Source organism: Podarcis pityusensis (genome assembly GCF_964106645.2).
Source record: "Podarcis pityusensis genome assembly, chromosome: 3".
Taxonomy (NCBI): domain Eukaryota; kingdom Metazoa; phylum Chordata; class Lepidosauria; order Squamata; family Lacertidae; genus Podarcis; species Podarcis pityusensis.
In genome coordinates, this window is record NC_138026.1 from 100,360,550 (window position 1) to 100,378,628 (window position 18,079).

Consider the following 18,079-nt stretch of genomic DNA (forward strand, 5'->3'; position numbering starts at 1 on the left):
TCTTGAGAGTCCCATGGATTGCAAGAAGATCAAACCTATCCATTCTGAAGGAAATCAGCCCTGAGTGTTCACTGGAAGGACAGATCCTGAAGCTGAGACTCCGATACTTTGGCCACCTCATGAGAAGAGAAGACTCCCTGGAAAAGACCCTGATGTTGGGAAAGATGGAGGACACAAGGAGAAGGGGACGACAGAGGACGAGATGGATGGATAGTGTTCTCGAAGCTACCAGCATGAGTTTGACTAAACTGCGGGAGGCAGTGGAAGACAGAAGTGCTCTGGTCCATGGGGTCACGAAGAGTCGGACACGACTAAACGACTAAGCAACAACAACAAAAACTCTCAATGCCCCTAACAAACTACAGCTCCCAGAATTCTTTGGAGGAAGCCATGACAGTTTAAAGTGTTATGATACTACTTTAAATGTGTGATTTGAAAGTGCCCTCATACTGGAGAGACCCAATTTCAAAGGCCAACTCATTGGGTGATTTGGGGGCAGGCCCTTGGCCTAACCCACATGACAAGCTTGTTGTGATGATAAAATGTGGGAGTGTGGGAGAAGCTATGTGCATGGCTTGAACTCAGTAGAAAGTTGAGATATAAATGTAAGAAATAGATCATGTGCTTCCCTTTAGTGCAGGTATGGAGAACATTTGGTCCTCCAGATGCTGCTCACCTACAACTCCCATCATCCTTGACCATTGACTATGCTTGTTGGGGCTGGTGATAACTGTAGTTCTGCAACATCTGGAGGGTCAAAGGCTCCTCATGGTCGCTTTAGGACAGGCTTCCTCAACCTTGGCCCTCCAGATGATTTTGTCCTACAACTCCCAGTGGTCAGGGATGATGGGAATTGTAGTCTCAAAACATTTGGAGGGCTGAGTTTGAGGAAGCCTGCTTTAGGACTTAGCCACAAAGAGAGACAGAGAGAGAGAGAGAGCGAGCAAGAGAGAGGCTTGAATGCAGTGCCATTTTGAGGGGTGACTCACAACTTACCACCATCTCCCGCTACACAGGCTTGGTTTTCCAGGTACCGTGCCCAAAAATGTGAAATTGCAGCACCACAATAGATTGTGGCCCTGAAGAAAAAAGTTTTCTTCTGGAGGGGAATTGTGCTGCAAGATTGCGTGAGATCATGGCAACCAAAATGGCCGCCGCTCTCTCACGATTAAAAACTGGATGTCCCGGTTTTTCTGGGACACTTGCGGGGTATGGGTTAAGCTCTTCCCTCACTGACCACAAGCTTTCTGGAAAGAGCTTAGCTCAGAGTGTGCAAGCTGCCGCCACAGCAAAAATAACCAAGAAGAAGAAAAGTGGTTGCAGATTTCTCTTCAAAAGCCTGCGTACTCCTGTGGTCATAAGTCATAGTGTGGTTTAGTGTGGAATGCGGACCCCCCTATCTATCTAGGGGGAACATTTAACAAAACAGCAGGCAGGTGAGATTAATATGTGCGCCGCTCACATATTTTCAGCATTCATTGATGCTGGTTTGTAGATAGAAAAGGCAAACATTTGCTGTAGACATAATACCATTGATTATGACAGGGTGATACCTGTTTATGACAGTGATAAATGAGGCTTCAAAAGCCACCCAACCTTGTCTGGCTAAAAGGTCTCCTATAATGAAGGGATAATTTGCTGTTGTCATGACACCAAACGGGCTTTGAAAATTACCAGCGGCATAATTAAGCAAACTTTTACTTGTAGGTCAATTTTTTTAATTAAATAAAAATAAAAATCTCCCTACATATAAAAGTGCTTTAAAGTTATTCTTTCTTCTTTTGAGGACAGGGGAGATAAACTCTGCAGCTGAGATAATAATCAGCATTTATCGTCAGCAGGCCGGGAGATGTACTGTTTGACAGATGTGGCAAGTCTCCTGGTATATAAGCCAGCAGCTGCACGCTTGATCAACAAAATACACATTAATTTTGCACTTGTGGAACTGGAAAAAGTAAACTAAACAGGTTCGTAATTTTTCTTGCATCAGCGCAGTGTACTTAGATGTGTGTTCAAAAGCACCTTTTTTTGCAGATGTTGGACAGGAAAAAAGGAAAGTTTAACTAATTCTCCCAAAATTAAAAAACAAAATAAGCAAAGCTTCTCCACTTATCATTCTCTGTACAGTCAGATACACTAGAGGACAGGGTTCATATACATGCTAGTATCAGCATACTGCATCCTGTACAAAATGCAGAGTACTTTGCTGTGACAATGCCTACATACACACACAGCAGGAGCAACGAGCTGCCATTTAATTTTCCCACAAGGATGGTGTGTGTAAAGTTAAAAAGGTAAAGGACCCCTGGATGGTTAAGTCCAGTCAAAGGTGACTATGGGGTGTGGCGCTCATCTTGCCCCAGGCCGAGGGAGCTGGCATTTGTCCACAGACAGCTTTCCGGGTCATGTGGCCAGCATGACTAAACCGCTTCTGGCGCAACAGGGTACCGTGACGAGTGCCAGAGTGCATGGAAACGCTGTTTACATTCCTGCCGCCGCAGCACCTATTTATCTACTTGCACTGGTGTGCTTTCAAACTGCTAGGTTCTATAGCAGTTTGCATTTTAAAAAACAATCTAAGCAAATAAGTGAATTATTTTAAATCTCTTATAGATAAGATTATTCAATTTAAAGGTTATATATTATTGTATTAAGACCAAGAACCACATGTATATGTGTCTCTATCTCTTTAGGCTTACATACCTATTTTAAAGCATCAGCTAGAACACTTATATTATATATAATGAAAATAAATACAAAATAGAATCAAAATCCACATTTAAAGCAGCAAAATTAACAGAATAACTCTCACTCTTATTCTCTTGAGCATTCTCTTAAATATTAGAAAGACATTTCAAATGCAAATCGAGACATCTAAAGCATCATTAGCTTAACTGAGATGGCTGCACCCATGTTCTCTCCCCCACAGAAACATCTCCCAAACACATCCTTAGCAATCTTTCATGTACACATTTTTTTCTGCCCGTAACACAGCTCATCGCCAACCATTTGTCTCTAATTAATTAATACCCGTGGGACTAGTAAGTAGACCCAGCAGTTGGGCATTTGCAAACCATGCCCCCCTCCCCACTCTCCAGAGTTACTCTTGGGATCCATGCCCAAAATTCAGCCCATGGGAATTGTGTAGGAAAGGCGGTTACTCAGATAGCAAGCACAAGCCTGCAGTATCTAGAACAGGCTTGACCAGAAAAAAATATTACAAGACTAATTCACAATTTAGGCTAGGTAGGAGCTTCGTCAAAGGAGTCTGGCAATGACAGGCCAAAGAACAAGTTGTGAAAGGGTGTGGCAGGAATTGGAAGCTGTGCTTGGAAGGGCTGGATCCGGCGTTTTCTTTGTAGCTTCCGCCTTCTCACTCAACATGTGGGCTCCCAATTTTCCCAGGTTCAGAAGGAATAACACTGGCTGGCTGCTTTTTTGCCAGCCTAGAATACTATGCTGCCTGAGATAAAACACAGGAAGGTGCCTCACTCAGACCTTTGGTCCATCTAGCTCAATGCTGTCTATACAAACTGGAAGCAGATCTCTATGGTTTCAGAACAGGGGTTTGTCCCAGCCACACCTGGAGGTTGAATGTGGGAGTATTGCATGCAGAACATGTACCCAAATGGCACTACTATTCAAGGCAAACATCAGCACTCAGGGCTGGTCAGTGTATTTATTGTGGCACCTGGGGCCGAAAACCTCATGCCTTTCCCCATCCCTGGGAGTGAAAAATTAATAATAAGCAACTTAACTATTTCCAGCCTTTTCCTGACAGAAGCCTGAGAGGGCCACTCATTCTGCCCAACGGTAGGGTTGGCCTGATCTCTCCATATGGTCTACTAGTTTCAGGAATTTGGTAGTGTCTAGCACCCACAAACTCATAACACTGCTTTCTCTTGCCTGTCCTGAAACTTCCAGCATCCAGCTTCTTTGCATGACCTAGAGCAGTAGGAGAGAGGGAGAAAAACCACTCCCTATCCACCTTCTCCACACCTTGCCTAAGATTATATACAGATTATATACACATACAAATAGAGTGCATTGGGGACTTAATAATACCTTAGTAATATTATTCGACCAGTGTTGAAGCAATGATTCTTCAACATCAACTTCAGTGGACTGGTCATGTTGTTTGGATGCCTGATTATCATCTTCCAAAGCAACTACTCTGCTCTCAATTTAAGAATGGAAAGTGTAATGCTGATGGACAACAAGATGCTTAAAGACATTCTCAAGGTAAATCTTTTTTTAAAAAATGCAGTATAAGCATGGATAATTGGGAAACACTGGGCTGTGAGCGCTCCAGTGGAGAACAGCCTTTACCAAAGGTGTCATGGACTTTGAAAAAGCACAAACTCAGGACAAATGGGAGAAATGAGCTAAGGAAGGCACGTTTGGCAAATCTTCACCATGATAAAATCCCGCCCAGAAACCATTGTCCCCAGAGTGAAAGGATCTGCGAATCTAGAATTGGCCTCCACAGTCAGTTACAGACACACCATTGATACCATATTCATGGAAGACAATCTTACTCGGCTACAAGAGATCGCAAGAGCAGAAAGTAATATTTCCTTTGTTTGTAAAATCACAATCTGAGCTTAAGAGGATGCGAGGCAGCAGATCCACCAGATGCTCAGAGGAACCAAAGCACTCCTTTCAGTCTGTCTTTCTCTTCCCATTACAGCCTGCTTAAACTGCCATTTGTTACAAGCTCATGTCCCCTGACCTCATCTCTGCAGGTGAATGGCCCATTCAGGAAGCATCAGTACCCATTAAGGAACATTAAGGCTCTTTTGTGTCCTAGCCCTGACTCCCATCTGGAATCACTTAAGGTAAAACCATAGTAATACAGAGCCATTCACTGTAATTAGATAGCAAACTTGCAACAATACCAAGAGGAGGAGAGGAGGGGAGAAGGTGGCTTGTTCTGCAAGTATATTATCATGGATTCGAAAACAATGCTCCTCTGGAACATGTCCACTTACTAAAAATAGGGATTCAGGAGATTTCCCCAGTGCCTTCACATTATGGTACCCAAAGCAGACACCTCAGAGCTCTTGGTATTTTTGCTGTCATGTTCTTTAACGCTGCAATGTACAGAGGTTGGTATACCACTGTTGTTGTTTAGTCGTGTCTGACTCTTCGTGACCCCATGGACCAGAGCACACCAGGTACTCCTGTCTTCCACTGCCTCCCACAGCTTGGTCAAACTCATGCTGGTAGCTTCGCGAACACTATCCAACCATCTTGTCCTCTGTCGTCCCCTTCTCCTTGTGCCCTCAATCTTTCCCAACATCAGGGTCTTTTCAAGGGAGCCTTCTCTTCTCATGAGATGGCCAAAGTATTGGAGTCTCAGCTTCACGATCTGTCCTTCCAGTGAGCACTCAGGGCTGATTTCCTTAAGAATGGAGAGGTTTTATCTTCTTGCAGTCCATGGGACTGTCAAGAGTCTCCTCCAACACCATATACCACTACTTTTGGTATAAATGGCTCCTGGAGTGGAGATGTGAGAATGTGTAATTTTACAAGTACTGTATGCTGGTTTCTTTCTTTCTTTTTCATGGATGTTGCTATTATAATATTAGCTACAGTTATTTAAAGCCTAGACACAATTCAACATATATTTGTAAACTGTGCAATTATAGTTTACTTGTTTCCATTTCAGTACATTTTCAATATATTAATGTGTGTGTGTGTGTGTGTGTGTGTGTGTGTGTGTAAATTTTTGACTGAAGTATGTTACTGAACCTTGTTACTGAACTCTTTCAACAGAAGGAATCTATTGATTTAATGTATGTGAAACTTGTATTATGTATGTTATAAGAAAAAAACCCTGCTCTTTTTTCCTTATGGGGTACCCAAGAGCCCGTATAGAGTCCTCTTTTTAGGTTCTCTATTGGTATGAGAAAATAGCAGAGGCTAACCAGAGAATATTGAGAAGCAAAGCAGCTAGTAAGCCTCATCTTTATTAAAGCTGTTGTAACAGGGTGCTCCCTCACATGCAGGAGAGGGGAGGAGGACCCAGAGCCATGCATGCAAGGCCTTATATAGACATTTTAAATTGCCTGCCCTGGAGTCCAAGACCATGCCACAGATACATCATACCTACATCACAGAAAAGGCGGTCTACAACAGAAATCCAAGTGCGTTGTTTATCTCCTGTCTGGCAACTTACCCGATTGCATTATCTGGGTTTTGGCCACTCTTTTGTTATTATAACTACTTAATTCCTGAATCTAGGTCACAGGTCACAGGCTCACACCCTGTTCATATCTTGAATGTGCCCTTAAGACAGGATTTGTGAGGAAGCAGACAATGGGGAGGTTTCCAACTTTGACCTTGCAGAGAAATATTTGAGGTCATTTGTTCAGGACTTTTTCTATGGGGTTTCAGACATGTGGTTTATATACAGTTGTGAACATTAAATATATATATATGTGACCTTAAAATTCTTATAACATGTGCATTAATTCCACATCCTGGTTTTGACCGATAAAGCTTTATGTGGCTTTGGAACTCAAAGACTGTTTCTTTCCATGCAAACTTACCTGGATGTTGTATTTGTCATCAGAGGCCTATTCCCGTGTGCCTTCTCTGAAGGATGTGCAAAGTGTAGCAACATGAGGACATGCCTTCTCAGTGGGCAGCTCCCTGCTCTTCCTGCTGTTTGCTTCCAATTCCCAGGCCAAAGCATTTCTGTTTACCAAGGCCTTTGACTGTTAATTGGGATGGAATTTGGTTGTGGTTATTTGGCATATTTTGTACTCATCTTTTAGTGATGATTGTTGGGATTTGTCATTTTATATATATTTTTGGATGAACGTGGAGTCTAAATGTATTTCATGCTGTAAGTTGTTTTGGGACACTCTTCTCTGTGTGAAAAACAACATGATGATGATGATGATAATGATGATGGAATTATTGCCATCAGGGAAGGGCTTTCGTGCGTTGCATTTGTTATATTACTAGCTGTTTTGGGCTTCCTTTTGGAAGGAAAAGCAAAGTATAAAACTCAAATAAGATGCACAGTTGGGGTGTATGTTTGTGTGTGTGGATAATATTTTTATTAAATATTTCTTACTTTACAAAAATACATGAATTGTCTCTTTTTTCAAGTTGTGTTTTCTACAAATCAGTTTCATTTGTTGTGAAAATGAACAATTTTTACATAGGTAGCTGCTGGTATTCCATTTAGCTTGGTATTCTCTCTGCTAGCGATGCTGAACTTACCACCCTCTAGACATTGTTCCACCCCAGTTCCCATCTGCCCAGCCGGCATGGCCAATGATCAAGGATGAGAGGATCCGGTATCTGTCACAACATCTGTCACTGATCATTGACCAGCTCCCTGTCCCTTCTCTATGCTCATTGGCCGATTGGAACTTCAGAATTCCAGACATAGGTCTTGTCCAGCTCTTCCGGGAGGTGCCCAGGGTAGAACCTGGATCTTCTACATGCAAAGCATGTGCACCACTACTGAGATATAGCTCTTCCCCTATTTTATCAAATAGTCACTGCAGGTAAACAAAAACAGCAGAACCTACAGACTCATTGTGGTTCTTTAAAATGTGTTATCTACAACAGCACTTAGAAAGAAGAACAGTGCTGGAGTGGTAGAGATGGCCATCAGCAGAAACCACATTTGAGGTTGGGTTCCTATCTGCATTTTGGTGTCCGAATTTCTAAGCATATAAATTTGAGCAATGGACAGGCTCTAGCCATTGCAGTGCCCTTTTATTTCATAGTCACGCAGCAGGGAGACAGAAGGGGTGGGCTCAACATGCTCCTGCCATTGTTTAAGCTTAACCCTATTAACAGTGAAATATGTTTGGAGAACAACATCTAATCCAAGTTCCAGCATACCTAATTAAAATTAATCTTCCACCACTTACTGCACTGATTTTTATTACCATCATTTGGAACTTCCAAATTAAATAAGGTGAGTAATGTCTGTGCCATTCATTCTCCAAATTAGTATTTATGGTTTAACTGTGAAACATTATTTTGCAAATGACTGTTTTACAGTATCTGCTGTTATTGCAATGGACAGCGATCATATTTATCTTGCATCTGTTCCTCAGAAGGTCTCTATTTGCAAGCTTATATTTGGGATAATAAAGCTACAATTATTCCTTTCAAAGCCGCCCGGCTGTTTCTTTAATGCTAGATTTGTTCATCCTGCTTCCAATCAATAATTGCTCTCCTGCTTCCATTTAGCCTTGCGATTAGGGGAAAACCACACTCATGGCAAGAACAAAACAAATGCATAAACAAGCAAACACCTTGTGTACTTGTAGTTTGCTTCTAGTTTAATTAGCATAGGTGGTAGAACACATTTTTCATCCAGTGTTCTATAAAATCAACACAGATTATACTCTTCTTTCAATGTCAAGGCTGAGAGCACAATCTGCCAGGAAGTTTTCGTACACAAGGCGCACGGAAATGAACAGGAGTTGTGCAAAAACTACTACTGTAATATTGTGTGATACCTGTGCATTTCTGTGGGAAGAAGAGTTTGGATTTGATATCCCGCTTTATCACTACTCAAAGGAGTCTCAAAGCGGCTAACATTCTCCTTTCCCTTCCTCCCCCACAGCAAACACTCTGTGAGGTGAGCGAGGCTGAGAGACTTCAGAGACTTGTGACTAGCCAAGGTCACCCAGCAGCTGCATGTGGAGGAGCGGAGACGCGAACACAGTTCCCCCGATTACGAGTCTACTACTCTAAACCACTACACCACACTGGCTGGGAGCTGTGCAGGAGGCTTTTTCAATGGATGGAGGTCTTTGCATTGCTTGCCCACAGGGTACATCCTTTTAAAGGCACAAGCTAGATCAGTGGCAATCAGTGGGGAAACTCAGAATTCTTAAGAAATGTAACGGAGGCTCTTTAACCAGTAAAGGTGGGTGGCCTTCTCTGTATGCCCTCCACTTCATGGGGATTATGGAGGGTAGCCACAACACAAGAACGGGCCTTTTCAGTGGTGGCTCCACATTTGTTTTCTGCTCACCCCAGGCATGCTCGCCTGGTGCCATCATTACTTATTCTTTAAGCACCACGCAAAAACATATATTTTCCTTCGGTTTTTAATTATCTGTGGGTTTTAGCCCTGGCTTTGAAAAATATCAATTTTTGATTGTCCTCTCTTTTGTTTTATGCTGGTTTTAATGTGTGTGTTATTTATTTATTGTCGCAAATTGCTTTGAGCTACTTTTTTTTTTTGCGGGGTGGGGGAAAGGCAATGAATAAGTTAAATGAATAATACATAAAGAGTAAGATTTTCTTGAAAGACAGCTTGCCCACCATTACTAATGATTTTCTGAAGTGCACAATCAGAGGGACATGTTAGGTGCTCCAGATACTGCGTGTTAAGTTTATGGAGGACAGTGAAGACATCTGAAGACAGCCCTGTTTAGGGAAGTTTTTAATGTTTGAAGTTTTATTTTGTTCTTAGTGTTCTGTTGGGAGCTGCCCAGAATGGCTGGGGAAACCCAGCCAGGTGGGTTGGGTATCATCATCATCCTGAGTCCAAGAGACCCAATCTGTGTCCTCCAGCATGAGCTCAGTAGGTGAGTTCCTTGAACAGATCTCAGAAGCGTCTAGAACACAACAGGGTCACCAAGGAGAGGGCACACTGGTTTTCTCCAGTGTTTTCCTTGATGCTGGAAAATTTGAAAACAATTGTGCTAAAGGGCTATTTCCTCTATAACCAGCAGTATTTACTCTGCTGTTGGATGGTGGCTAATGGGTTTGGTTTTAAAATTTTCATGGTAAGTTTTATTTCTTGCGCTATGTAGAATGAGTTGCTTTTGGCGTTGTTTTATTCTTCCTAGCTAGTTCTTTCTGTCAAGACTCCAGCCCTGATGCAGGTTTTCTGTCTCATTGAGAACCAGGCCTTCCTATTCTTAGTTACGGTAGTTCTTTATTGTCTCCATTTTACAGATAACGAACTGAGGTTGAGAGAAAGTGATATGCTCAAGGACACGGAAGACAATAGGAAAAGGAGACCACAGAATATAAAAGATCTTCTGATTGCCCTTTATCAGCAAGCTTTCCTTTCAGCCGATAAAGGTTTCAGGCTGTGAAATCTTTTTTAAAAGGACAGAAATTGGACTTTTTGTTAAAAGCAGGAAAGGAGAAATATGTGGCATTTGCGATTTCACACATTCATTCATTTTAGTGCTGGGACCAGCATGCTCATTTCCCATTAAGACAGGAAATGAAAAAGGCAGTGCTGAATGGCTTATAAGAAATATTAACCTAATAATAATCTGCTCATTTAAAGCAAGGGAGGTAGACATGAGACGAGATGAAATGTACACTGTAGAAAAGTAACACTGCAATAGTTGTCATAACTTTTAAGCACTATGCAAGTTCCTAATTCTGCAGTACCTTTAGTTACAGAAGATGAGCTGGAAAATCAGTCAAATATATTCAGAGGAGACGTTTTCTGAAAATGAAATTAATGGGTTGTCATCATCTATGAGCCAGAAAAGCAGAAGGCATCCCGTGAGGAAATGCTCCAACTCATAGTAGCATCATTAAAACGATAGATTTTTCATTAATCAGACTCATACACAGAAGTTTTTCACATAATTGTGTCTTAGGAGCAATCTGCAATCATTTCATCTGCAAATAATTGAGATTTCATATTTATTGATGCTGGAACTTGAAGCTAGTTTCATCTTTAAAACAAATTTCAGACACAAGAACCCATTTTCCTCCGATTCAGTTTTGAAAAGTATTTGCGGTTTATAAACCCAACACTACATCAGTTCTGGCTGCAACTGTCAAATACAATTATTGTCCTACAGCTTGACTCTTGGTGGGAACTAATTTTATATTGTGAATAAAATATCATATAAACAGTAGCTTCAGGATGGATTTTGACAACTGGGAATGAATCATTACCTGAGGCATACTTAACACTACAGACTTACAGTTCATGCACATTTACTTGGAAGTAAGGCCCAATGAGATCCGTGAGACTTGCTCCTAGGGAAATATGCACTGTGGCTACAAACTGGTTTAATAAGCATTTCTTTTCTTCAGGGAGCTGCAGTTCTTTGACATATGGATGGCTAAGAGAATTCTCAGCACTCTTAACAAACTCTGATTCCCATAATTCTTTGGGAGAATACCACACTTAAACTGCCATAGAACCATGTTATTTTGACGTGCTCTTAAAAGCAAACCACATGGAGTTTTTCATATTGCATATGACTGTGAGATTAAACATAAATCTATCAGCTTTCCACACCTACTTGGAAATCTGGGGAAGCACAGCAGTTGCAGTGTTTTGTTTAGTCATGCGAACAGAGACTATTGCTTTCCCAAGAGTAGCATTCTGAATATGGAAAGCTTTTAACATATTTTTTTGCAGACCCAATCTCTGAGCAGTGTGAGATTCCAGCAGTTCCAGGTGCGCTTACCCAGGGTCTGTGTTTACTTTTGGAAACGAGGCACAGCGGAGACTGTGATGTCTTTATGACATATGGTTTATTTACACTTATATACAACCTGAGCCTAGGAAGGAGACTTTTTGTCTTAATGGCCCAACAACCAGGCTATCACCGCAGCACAGGAGACTTAGCCTAGCTTAATTAGCTTTTGACATCTGCTAACTCTCGGGGATTAGAAGTGTCTAGTACCCAACTTAATACACAGAGGTCCAGCATCCAGTTTTAACACTCCCCGTCTTTCTAACACACCCAAATAGAATATGTAAAATTAGCAAGTATGATGGCCAAAATAAGAAATATAGATGGAAAGATAGTAACAACTGAGTAGGGACAATTTGAAGGGTATTTAAAACAAAGTGGCATTAAGATAAATCTACAAGCAGGGATAAAGCTGTGATCAGCAGCAGACAAAAGAAAGGATCGTGAATACAAGGAGAAAAAAACAGAAAATCAATGGAGATGTAGCAAACTAAAGAATTTGTAATAGGTTGTTAACGAAAGATAGGTTTGGAAGTCTGTATTAGATTTGATAGGATGGAAAAATGTATGCCTAATGTTTACTGAACAATGCATTTTTTAAAATAAAAAAAGTACTAACACCCACTGGCTTATAGAGGTCTAGCACTCACAAACTCATCATAGTAGGGTGTGTTCTATGGCAAACAACCAAGACCAACGTGGTCTTGGTAAACACAATTATGGTGCAAACGCGCGCATTTATTTGTATTTTTGCAACTGCATGTATTGAGTGAGGTATGATGGCCAACATGAACATCTGAAGCAGGAGCTCCCACCCCACGCTCTCCTAAACACTGCACCCCAATGCCAGCGCCCTGCGCCCCATTTTGCAGAATGCACCTGCGTCTCCCACCCCCCCGCGCAGGCAAAACATCCACCTGTCCCTGCTAGGCGCGCGCGCGCAAAAGGACCACGTACCCAAAAGGGGCACCTACTCCTGAGCCACCCCCAACTGGATCCCTTCCTCCCCCAGCCCCGGAGACAGACCCACCCGAGGGAACTTTTTAACCCTTCCTCTCCCCGGCCTTGGGCGCACACGCACGTCGGCGTGGGCTGTGCGCTCTCGGCGTCGCCGGCGCCGCCCGCTCGCAGCCAACTGCGCTCTCCGCCCTGCCCAGCGAGGCGGGCCCGGATGCTCGGCCTTAACCCTTCAGCTTCCCGCGGCTTCCTCCCTCCGCTCCCTTCCCCCACCGCCGAGCGAGAGGGCCGAGGAAGCGGCGGAGCCGCCTGGCACCCCGTTGTGGTGCCCAGCGTAGGTGGCGTCAAGGGCAGCGGCGGCAGCGCCGGCGGCGGCAGCAGCAGCGGAGAGGGCTGGGCGCTCCTCCCCTTCCCCAGCCCGGCGTCGGCGGCAGCAGAGGAGGAGGAGGAGGGCGCAGAGAGAGCGCAGACATGGCGGCCAACATGTACCGAGTGGGAGGTATGTGGGGCTGGCGCGGGGGGTCCTCAGCGCAGCGCGCCCCCTCGGCTCCCGGGTTTGTCCTTGGACGCCGAGGAGGAGCAGGAGGGAGGGCTTGGCGCCGGGGTCCCATGGGGCGAAGGAGTGCGGCCTCGCGGGGAGAAGGAGTGCGGGGCCGGCTCTCGGCCGGGCCGGAGCGAAGGGGCGTGTTGAGCGGAGCCGAGCCTGGCGCAGCACCCGCCCCCAGCGGGGAACCCAGCCTCCGCCTCCGGATGCCTTCCCACGAGGGAGGCCACGGCCCACCTGGCCAGGGAGGTGGAATTTGGGGGAGAAGCCCCCCGCGCCGCGGCCTCTCTTCCGCGGGAAAGCGGGGGGACAACCGCGCTCCCCGGGAATGGCAGTCTCTGCGCTTCCCCAAGGGGAGCCGGCCCAACTCTCCCTCCCTTCCCCATTAATGGAGGGGGGGAGCTTCCGAGGCCTCCCCGACCCCTTCTGGCTAGAGGAAAGCTCCCCCTTCGCCCCTGGTGTGTGGGGACTCTTTCAGGGGCGAGGGAGACGCAGGGCGCACCCCCTATTCTGACATCATGTGTTCTGGGGTTCACCCCCCCAGCCAATTCAGCGTGGTCCTCAGCGCCCCCCCCCCAATGTTTGCTCTCATGTGAAAATTGGCACAAGGTCGCAGGCCTCTCTTTTGTCCCATGGGATCCAGTAGTGTTGCTCCAAAGCAAGTGGAGTGGATAGGAAAAAAAGGATAACTGGTTTGTAAAAGGATGGAGACTGGATAGGGAGAGAATTCTCCTTTTCGTTATAACTGAAACTGGGGAGACGGTGGCCCCGTCCCCGGTTAAATTAGATGGCAGTAGCAAGTGCTTTTCCCGCACAGAGTGTAGTTAACCTCTGGGATTCGCTCCAGGGCTGGTGTCAGGGGTTGGCACCACACCAGTTTGGGAGTGAGCAGGTGAATGGGCAGTATTGGCAGTGGTGAGAGCATGAGGTGAGCCCTCAGAGAGGCACTCCCTAGGGTATCCCCAAACCTGAAGCTGGCCTGACACTGGTGATGGTTTAGAAAGGGTTCAGTATAAATGTTCATTGATCATAATATCTCAATGGAAAATCCTGTGTACAGAAGTTGCATATCAGTAACAGTGTATTTGTGGGTTTCCGAGGAGCATCTAGGTAGCCTTTTTCTGGAAGTGGGATGCTGGACTTGATGCACTTTTGATATGATTTTGAACCCCAAAGGGTAATACTAGAGGAATCTCCGCTTCTTAAGTGCCAATTCATTCAAAATGGCGGCACTCATTTTCTCTGTGTGATTGGGCAACTTGGGTGTGGAGAAACTCTAATCTGAAATGACCATTTAAATGGGAGGGCCACTTTCCTCTACATAGCTGTGGACACACAACTGTGTGTGAGAGAATAATGTCTGCTTGGGTGAACCAACTTTTAAGGCCTGGTTCTCAGAATTTGCTCATTGAGGAGCATTTTGTTGCTGTGAGGAAGTGCAGATTTGGGCACAAGTGATGGGAATAGAACACCAGAGTGTTCCCCCACACAGAAAGCTAACATGTCAGGGAGATAACATGCCAGACTGTCACCATTTTGTAAGTACAGTACTGGGAAATCTAGATACCAATAAGTAAGTACTGGCAAATTTAGGCTGTGCAATTAAAGTGGATTTGGTTCTTATGGCCAAGAAAATACAAATAATAATAATAATTGCAAGTATTTTTTATGGAAAGAATAGTGTTGGGGAAAATGCACTGGAAATAGTGGCATTGTATCATAGCCATTTGTCCAGAATTTCCCAGACATAATCTGGAATACTACAGTCAGAAGCAGTGTCTCGGCGGAAATCACTAAAAGTGTCTGGGAAAATCCAAACGTATGTTGTCGGCAGTGTCGTTTTTGGTGATTTCCCTTAAAAAAAGTTCAACAACTTTGCCAAAAAAGAGCTCAACAGTGATGTATAACCTCCACATGGATTTTGTGCAAACAAATCTGGATGAATGCTCGATAAACAGGTTGTCTGGAAGACCCCCTAGAACCTTTCTCCCTAACACTATGTATTTAAAACAGAAGTGAGGAACCTGTGGCCGTAAGTGATGCCAACTCCCATCAGCATCAGCCAGCATGGCCAGTGGTCAGATGATGCGAGTTGTAGTCAAGAAATACCTGGCAGGCCACAGGTTTCCTCTTCGTGATTTAAGGTATCAGCATAAAGATTATTCCAATAATAAAGGTTAATAACATGGATAAGATGACTGTTTGTTTGGAAGAAGGTGCATAGCAGTTGAGTGGAAACTTTGGCCCTTTAGATCAGGGTTTCCCAGACTTGAATTGCTGGGAATTCTGCATAAAAAAAGAACTGTGCTGAGGAAGAACAGAAATGGAGAAGGACAGGGCAGCCTGTGCTTGAAGGTTGGAGTGCTGAAGTCCAGCAGAGAAGACATGAACAAAGAGACAAGACTTTTCCTTCTTCTGAGGAAGAAAAATAAGGGAGTGGAGGGCTATGAGGAAGTTTAGGGTCAAGTTGAAGGGAACTACATCCTCATAGCCCTGCAACAAACACTGAAACACTTGACCCTCTGCTTATTCTTCCAGAAGGGAAAATCCATGGATACTTTTGACCCCATTCTTGGCCTTTCTAGCATTCAGTCATTGGAGTCCCACCTGCAGCCTGAAGTGCTACATCCGGGACTCTGATTTAGTACATCATCAGTGCTTTATGAAGACTAGGCATGGCCCCCAGAATAATAATAATAATAATAATAATAATAATAAGTAGTAGTAGTAGTAGTAGTAGTAGTAAATAATTCAGAGAAGCCTAGCACACATGTTTCTGAGGATGAGCTGAAACATACATAGCTTGAGTGGTGTGCCTTTGCACTCCTCTTTTTGTGTTAGATGTGCAGTCTTCCTAGGAAAACTACACTGAGGAACAACAAGTTTTTCCTGTTTCCTGTGGTAGCTGGCAGTGCCGGTTGGCAGGCTCTTGTGACACTATGGAGTCACCCTGCCCACTCCACCCCCTCTGTTTTATGTTTTTTTTTAGAAGGCAAAAAGACTCTGGATAAGCGCACCAGGTTCCTGAACCCTGCCGAAAATCAAAGAAACAGACAAAAAATACCTGGAGCGCAATAGGGGGATAGAAGGGCAAAACTAGGAACTAGGTGTTTTAGCCTTGAGATTCCACCAGCTAAGAAATTAACTGTTGGCTTGAGTTGCACAGATATTTTATATTTTTGTACAAATGCCCTTTATTCGTGAATCTCAGAAAAACTACAGCTCTTTAAAGATTCAGTTTGACCAGTGACATTTTACCATATGAGGTAGGTTAGGCTGAGAAAGACAGTGAATGGTCCAAAGTCACTCAGTAAGCTTCATGGCTTAAGTCAGGATTTGAACCCTGGTCTCCCAGGTCCTAGTCAAATACTCTAACCACTACACAATATTAGCTCTCCTTAGCCACAGGTGCCCTAGATAATGTTAGGAATGCCCTGCCTCTTAATTCTCAGTCTGAGGGGTCGAGAGAGGTAAGGGAAGATGCTACCTGTTCACATGTATTATTTTAGTTGCTTTTGACTTGGCAAAGCATATCCTGTCTTTCCTGGCCCTTCCACGCCAGGAGAAATTGGATGGGTGGTTGCAGTAGTTCTGTGAGGCTCTTTCCAATAGAGGGAATATAATAATCTGGATGTCCTTTCTCCTGTGCTGTAAGAAAACTTGCAATACTATTGCAGCTGCATTTTTCATGTTTTCTAGTGCCAGGAGACCTGCAATCATGCTACAATCTTCTTTACGGTGTGGGAAAGTGAAATCTTAGAGAAAGGCGGAGGCATGGCCACTTACCAGCTCACCTGTGGGGTAATTTTATCTTGCTGTGGGCAATTGCTTAATTGCACCTTTGCATTCCTCGCCAGCAGGAGCAAGGAACTGGAGTTGTTACCCTGACCTAATTGTGAGCATCTCAGCCGTTCTCTTAACGATTAATTAATGAACTTCCTCAGCAAGCAAACTTGTTTTCTTACTTTCATTCTTGCAAAAGTGTGTTGTCTTCTCTGTCTCATAAGCCTGAAATGGCAAATGATCCTTAACTTTCAAAGGGGAGCATTTATTCAGCGAAATGAGTCGGATACTGCAGTTTTCTACACAAGGGCTAGGTAATCTGTGGCCCTCCAGATGTTGGATGTTGACTCTTCATCATCCCTAAGCATTGGCCATGCTGTTTGGAGCTGATGGGAGTTTGAGCCTGGCAACATCTGCAGAATTGCCCTGTTCCCTACCTGTGCTCTACACGCTTCACCTGAAAATAAGTGGGACTTAACACACATACAATAAACACATTGTCAATCTAGGAAATAAATGGATCTTTGGAGGGGATGCACAATTATACTTCCCTGTAAATACTAGTATGTGTGAAGAAACGGGTCAGGTTTGAAAACGTCTGCAAGTAGGATGGTGTGCAATTGTTTCAGTATTTCAAGACAGGTATGGAAGGGTTTGTAGGTAGTGCAGTGTAGGGGTTAGAGGTTGAACTAGACACTTGGGAACCAGGTTTCAAGTCTTCACTCAGTCATTGGATAACCTTGGGCCAGCCACTGGCTCTTAGCTTAACCTACCTGGCATGGTTGTTGTGATGCAGGGGCAAACCATGTAAGCCACCTTGAGGTCTTTGGAGGAAAGGCGGGATATAAATGTAATAATAAGAATGATAAGGCTGCCTTTCAATTTAGAGATGGACCTGTTGAACATATCTTTCTATCTTATACAGATAGAAAGATACGGAGATATATATCTTTTAAATAATAAACTTTAAAAGCTGCAGACGGTCAGTACTGTCTTCAAAGAAGCAGTCTCCCTTTTCTCTCATGCAGGAGGGAATGCCTCTCTTAAGTTAATACACCCGCTACAGCAAATGCATGCATCATCTTGAAACAAAGAAAGTTGTCTTGTTTCAGAACCATTGTTTTTACGTGCGTGCATATGAAACCAGTGCATTCATTTAACAAAAAACTTGTACTTTTAATCAGATAAGATTTCTTTAGTCCTGTATTTTAAATCTGATCAGTTCTATTTTCTTCATCTCATCGTTGAGCTGCCATAGCATAGTACAGGGTTAGCCAATGTGGTTCCCTCTGTTGTTGGACTCCAGTTCCTATCATTCCTGGCCAATGGCCATGCTGGCTGAGACTGA

At 43.9% G+C, this 18,079-nt stretch overlaps 1 protein-coding gene across 5 annotated transcripts in view; it reads left to right on the forward strand.

Moving 5' to 3' along the window:
* The first annotated feature begins 12,650 nt into the window (after window positions 1–12,650).
* MTA3 (metastasis associated 1 family member 3) overlaps window positions 12,651–18,079 on the forward strand; it is a 118,262-nt gene continuing 112,833 nt past the window's right edge. For 3 of the 5 annotated variants that reach the window (XM_081000529.1, XM_081000527.1, XM_081000528.1), the window contains exon 1: window positions 12,654–12,903. In XM_081000529.1, the coding sequence (XP_080856655.1) occupies window positions 12,876–12,903 (28 nt within the window). In that variant the 5' untranslated portion in view covers window positions 12,654–12,875. Of the gene's footprint in view, window positions 12,904–18,079 lie in introns of all 5 variants that reach the window. The other 2 variants (XM_081000525.1, XM_081000526.1) reach the window with 2 other exon arrangements.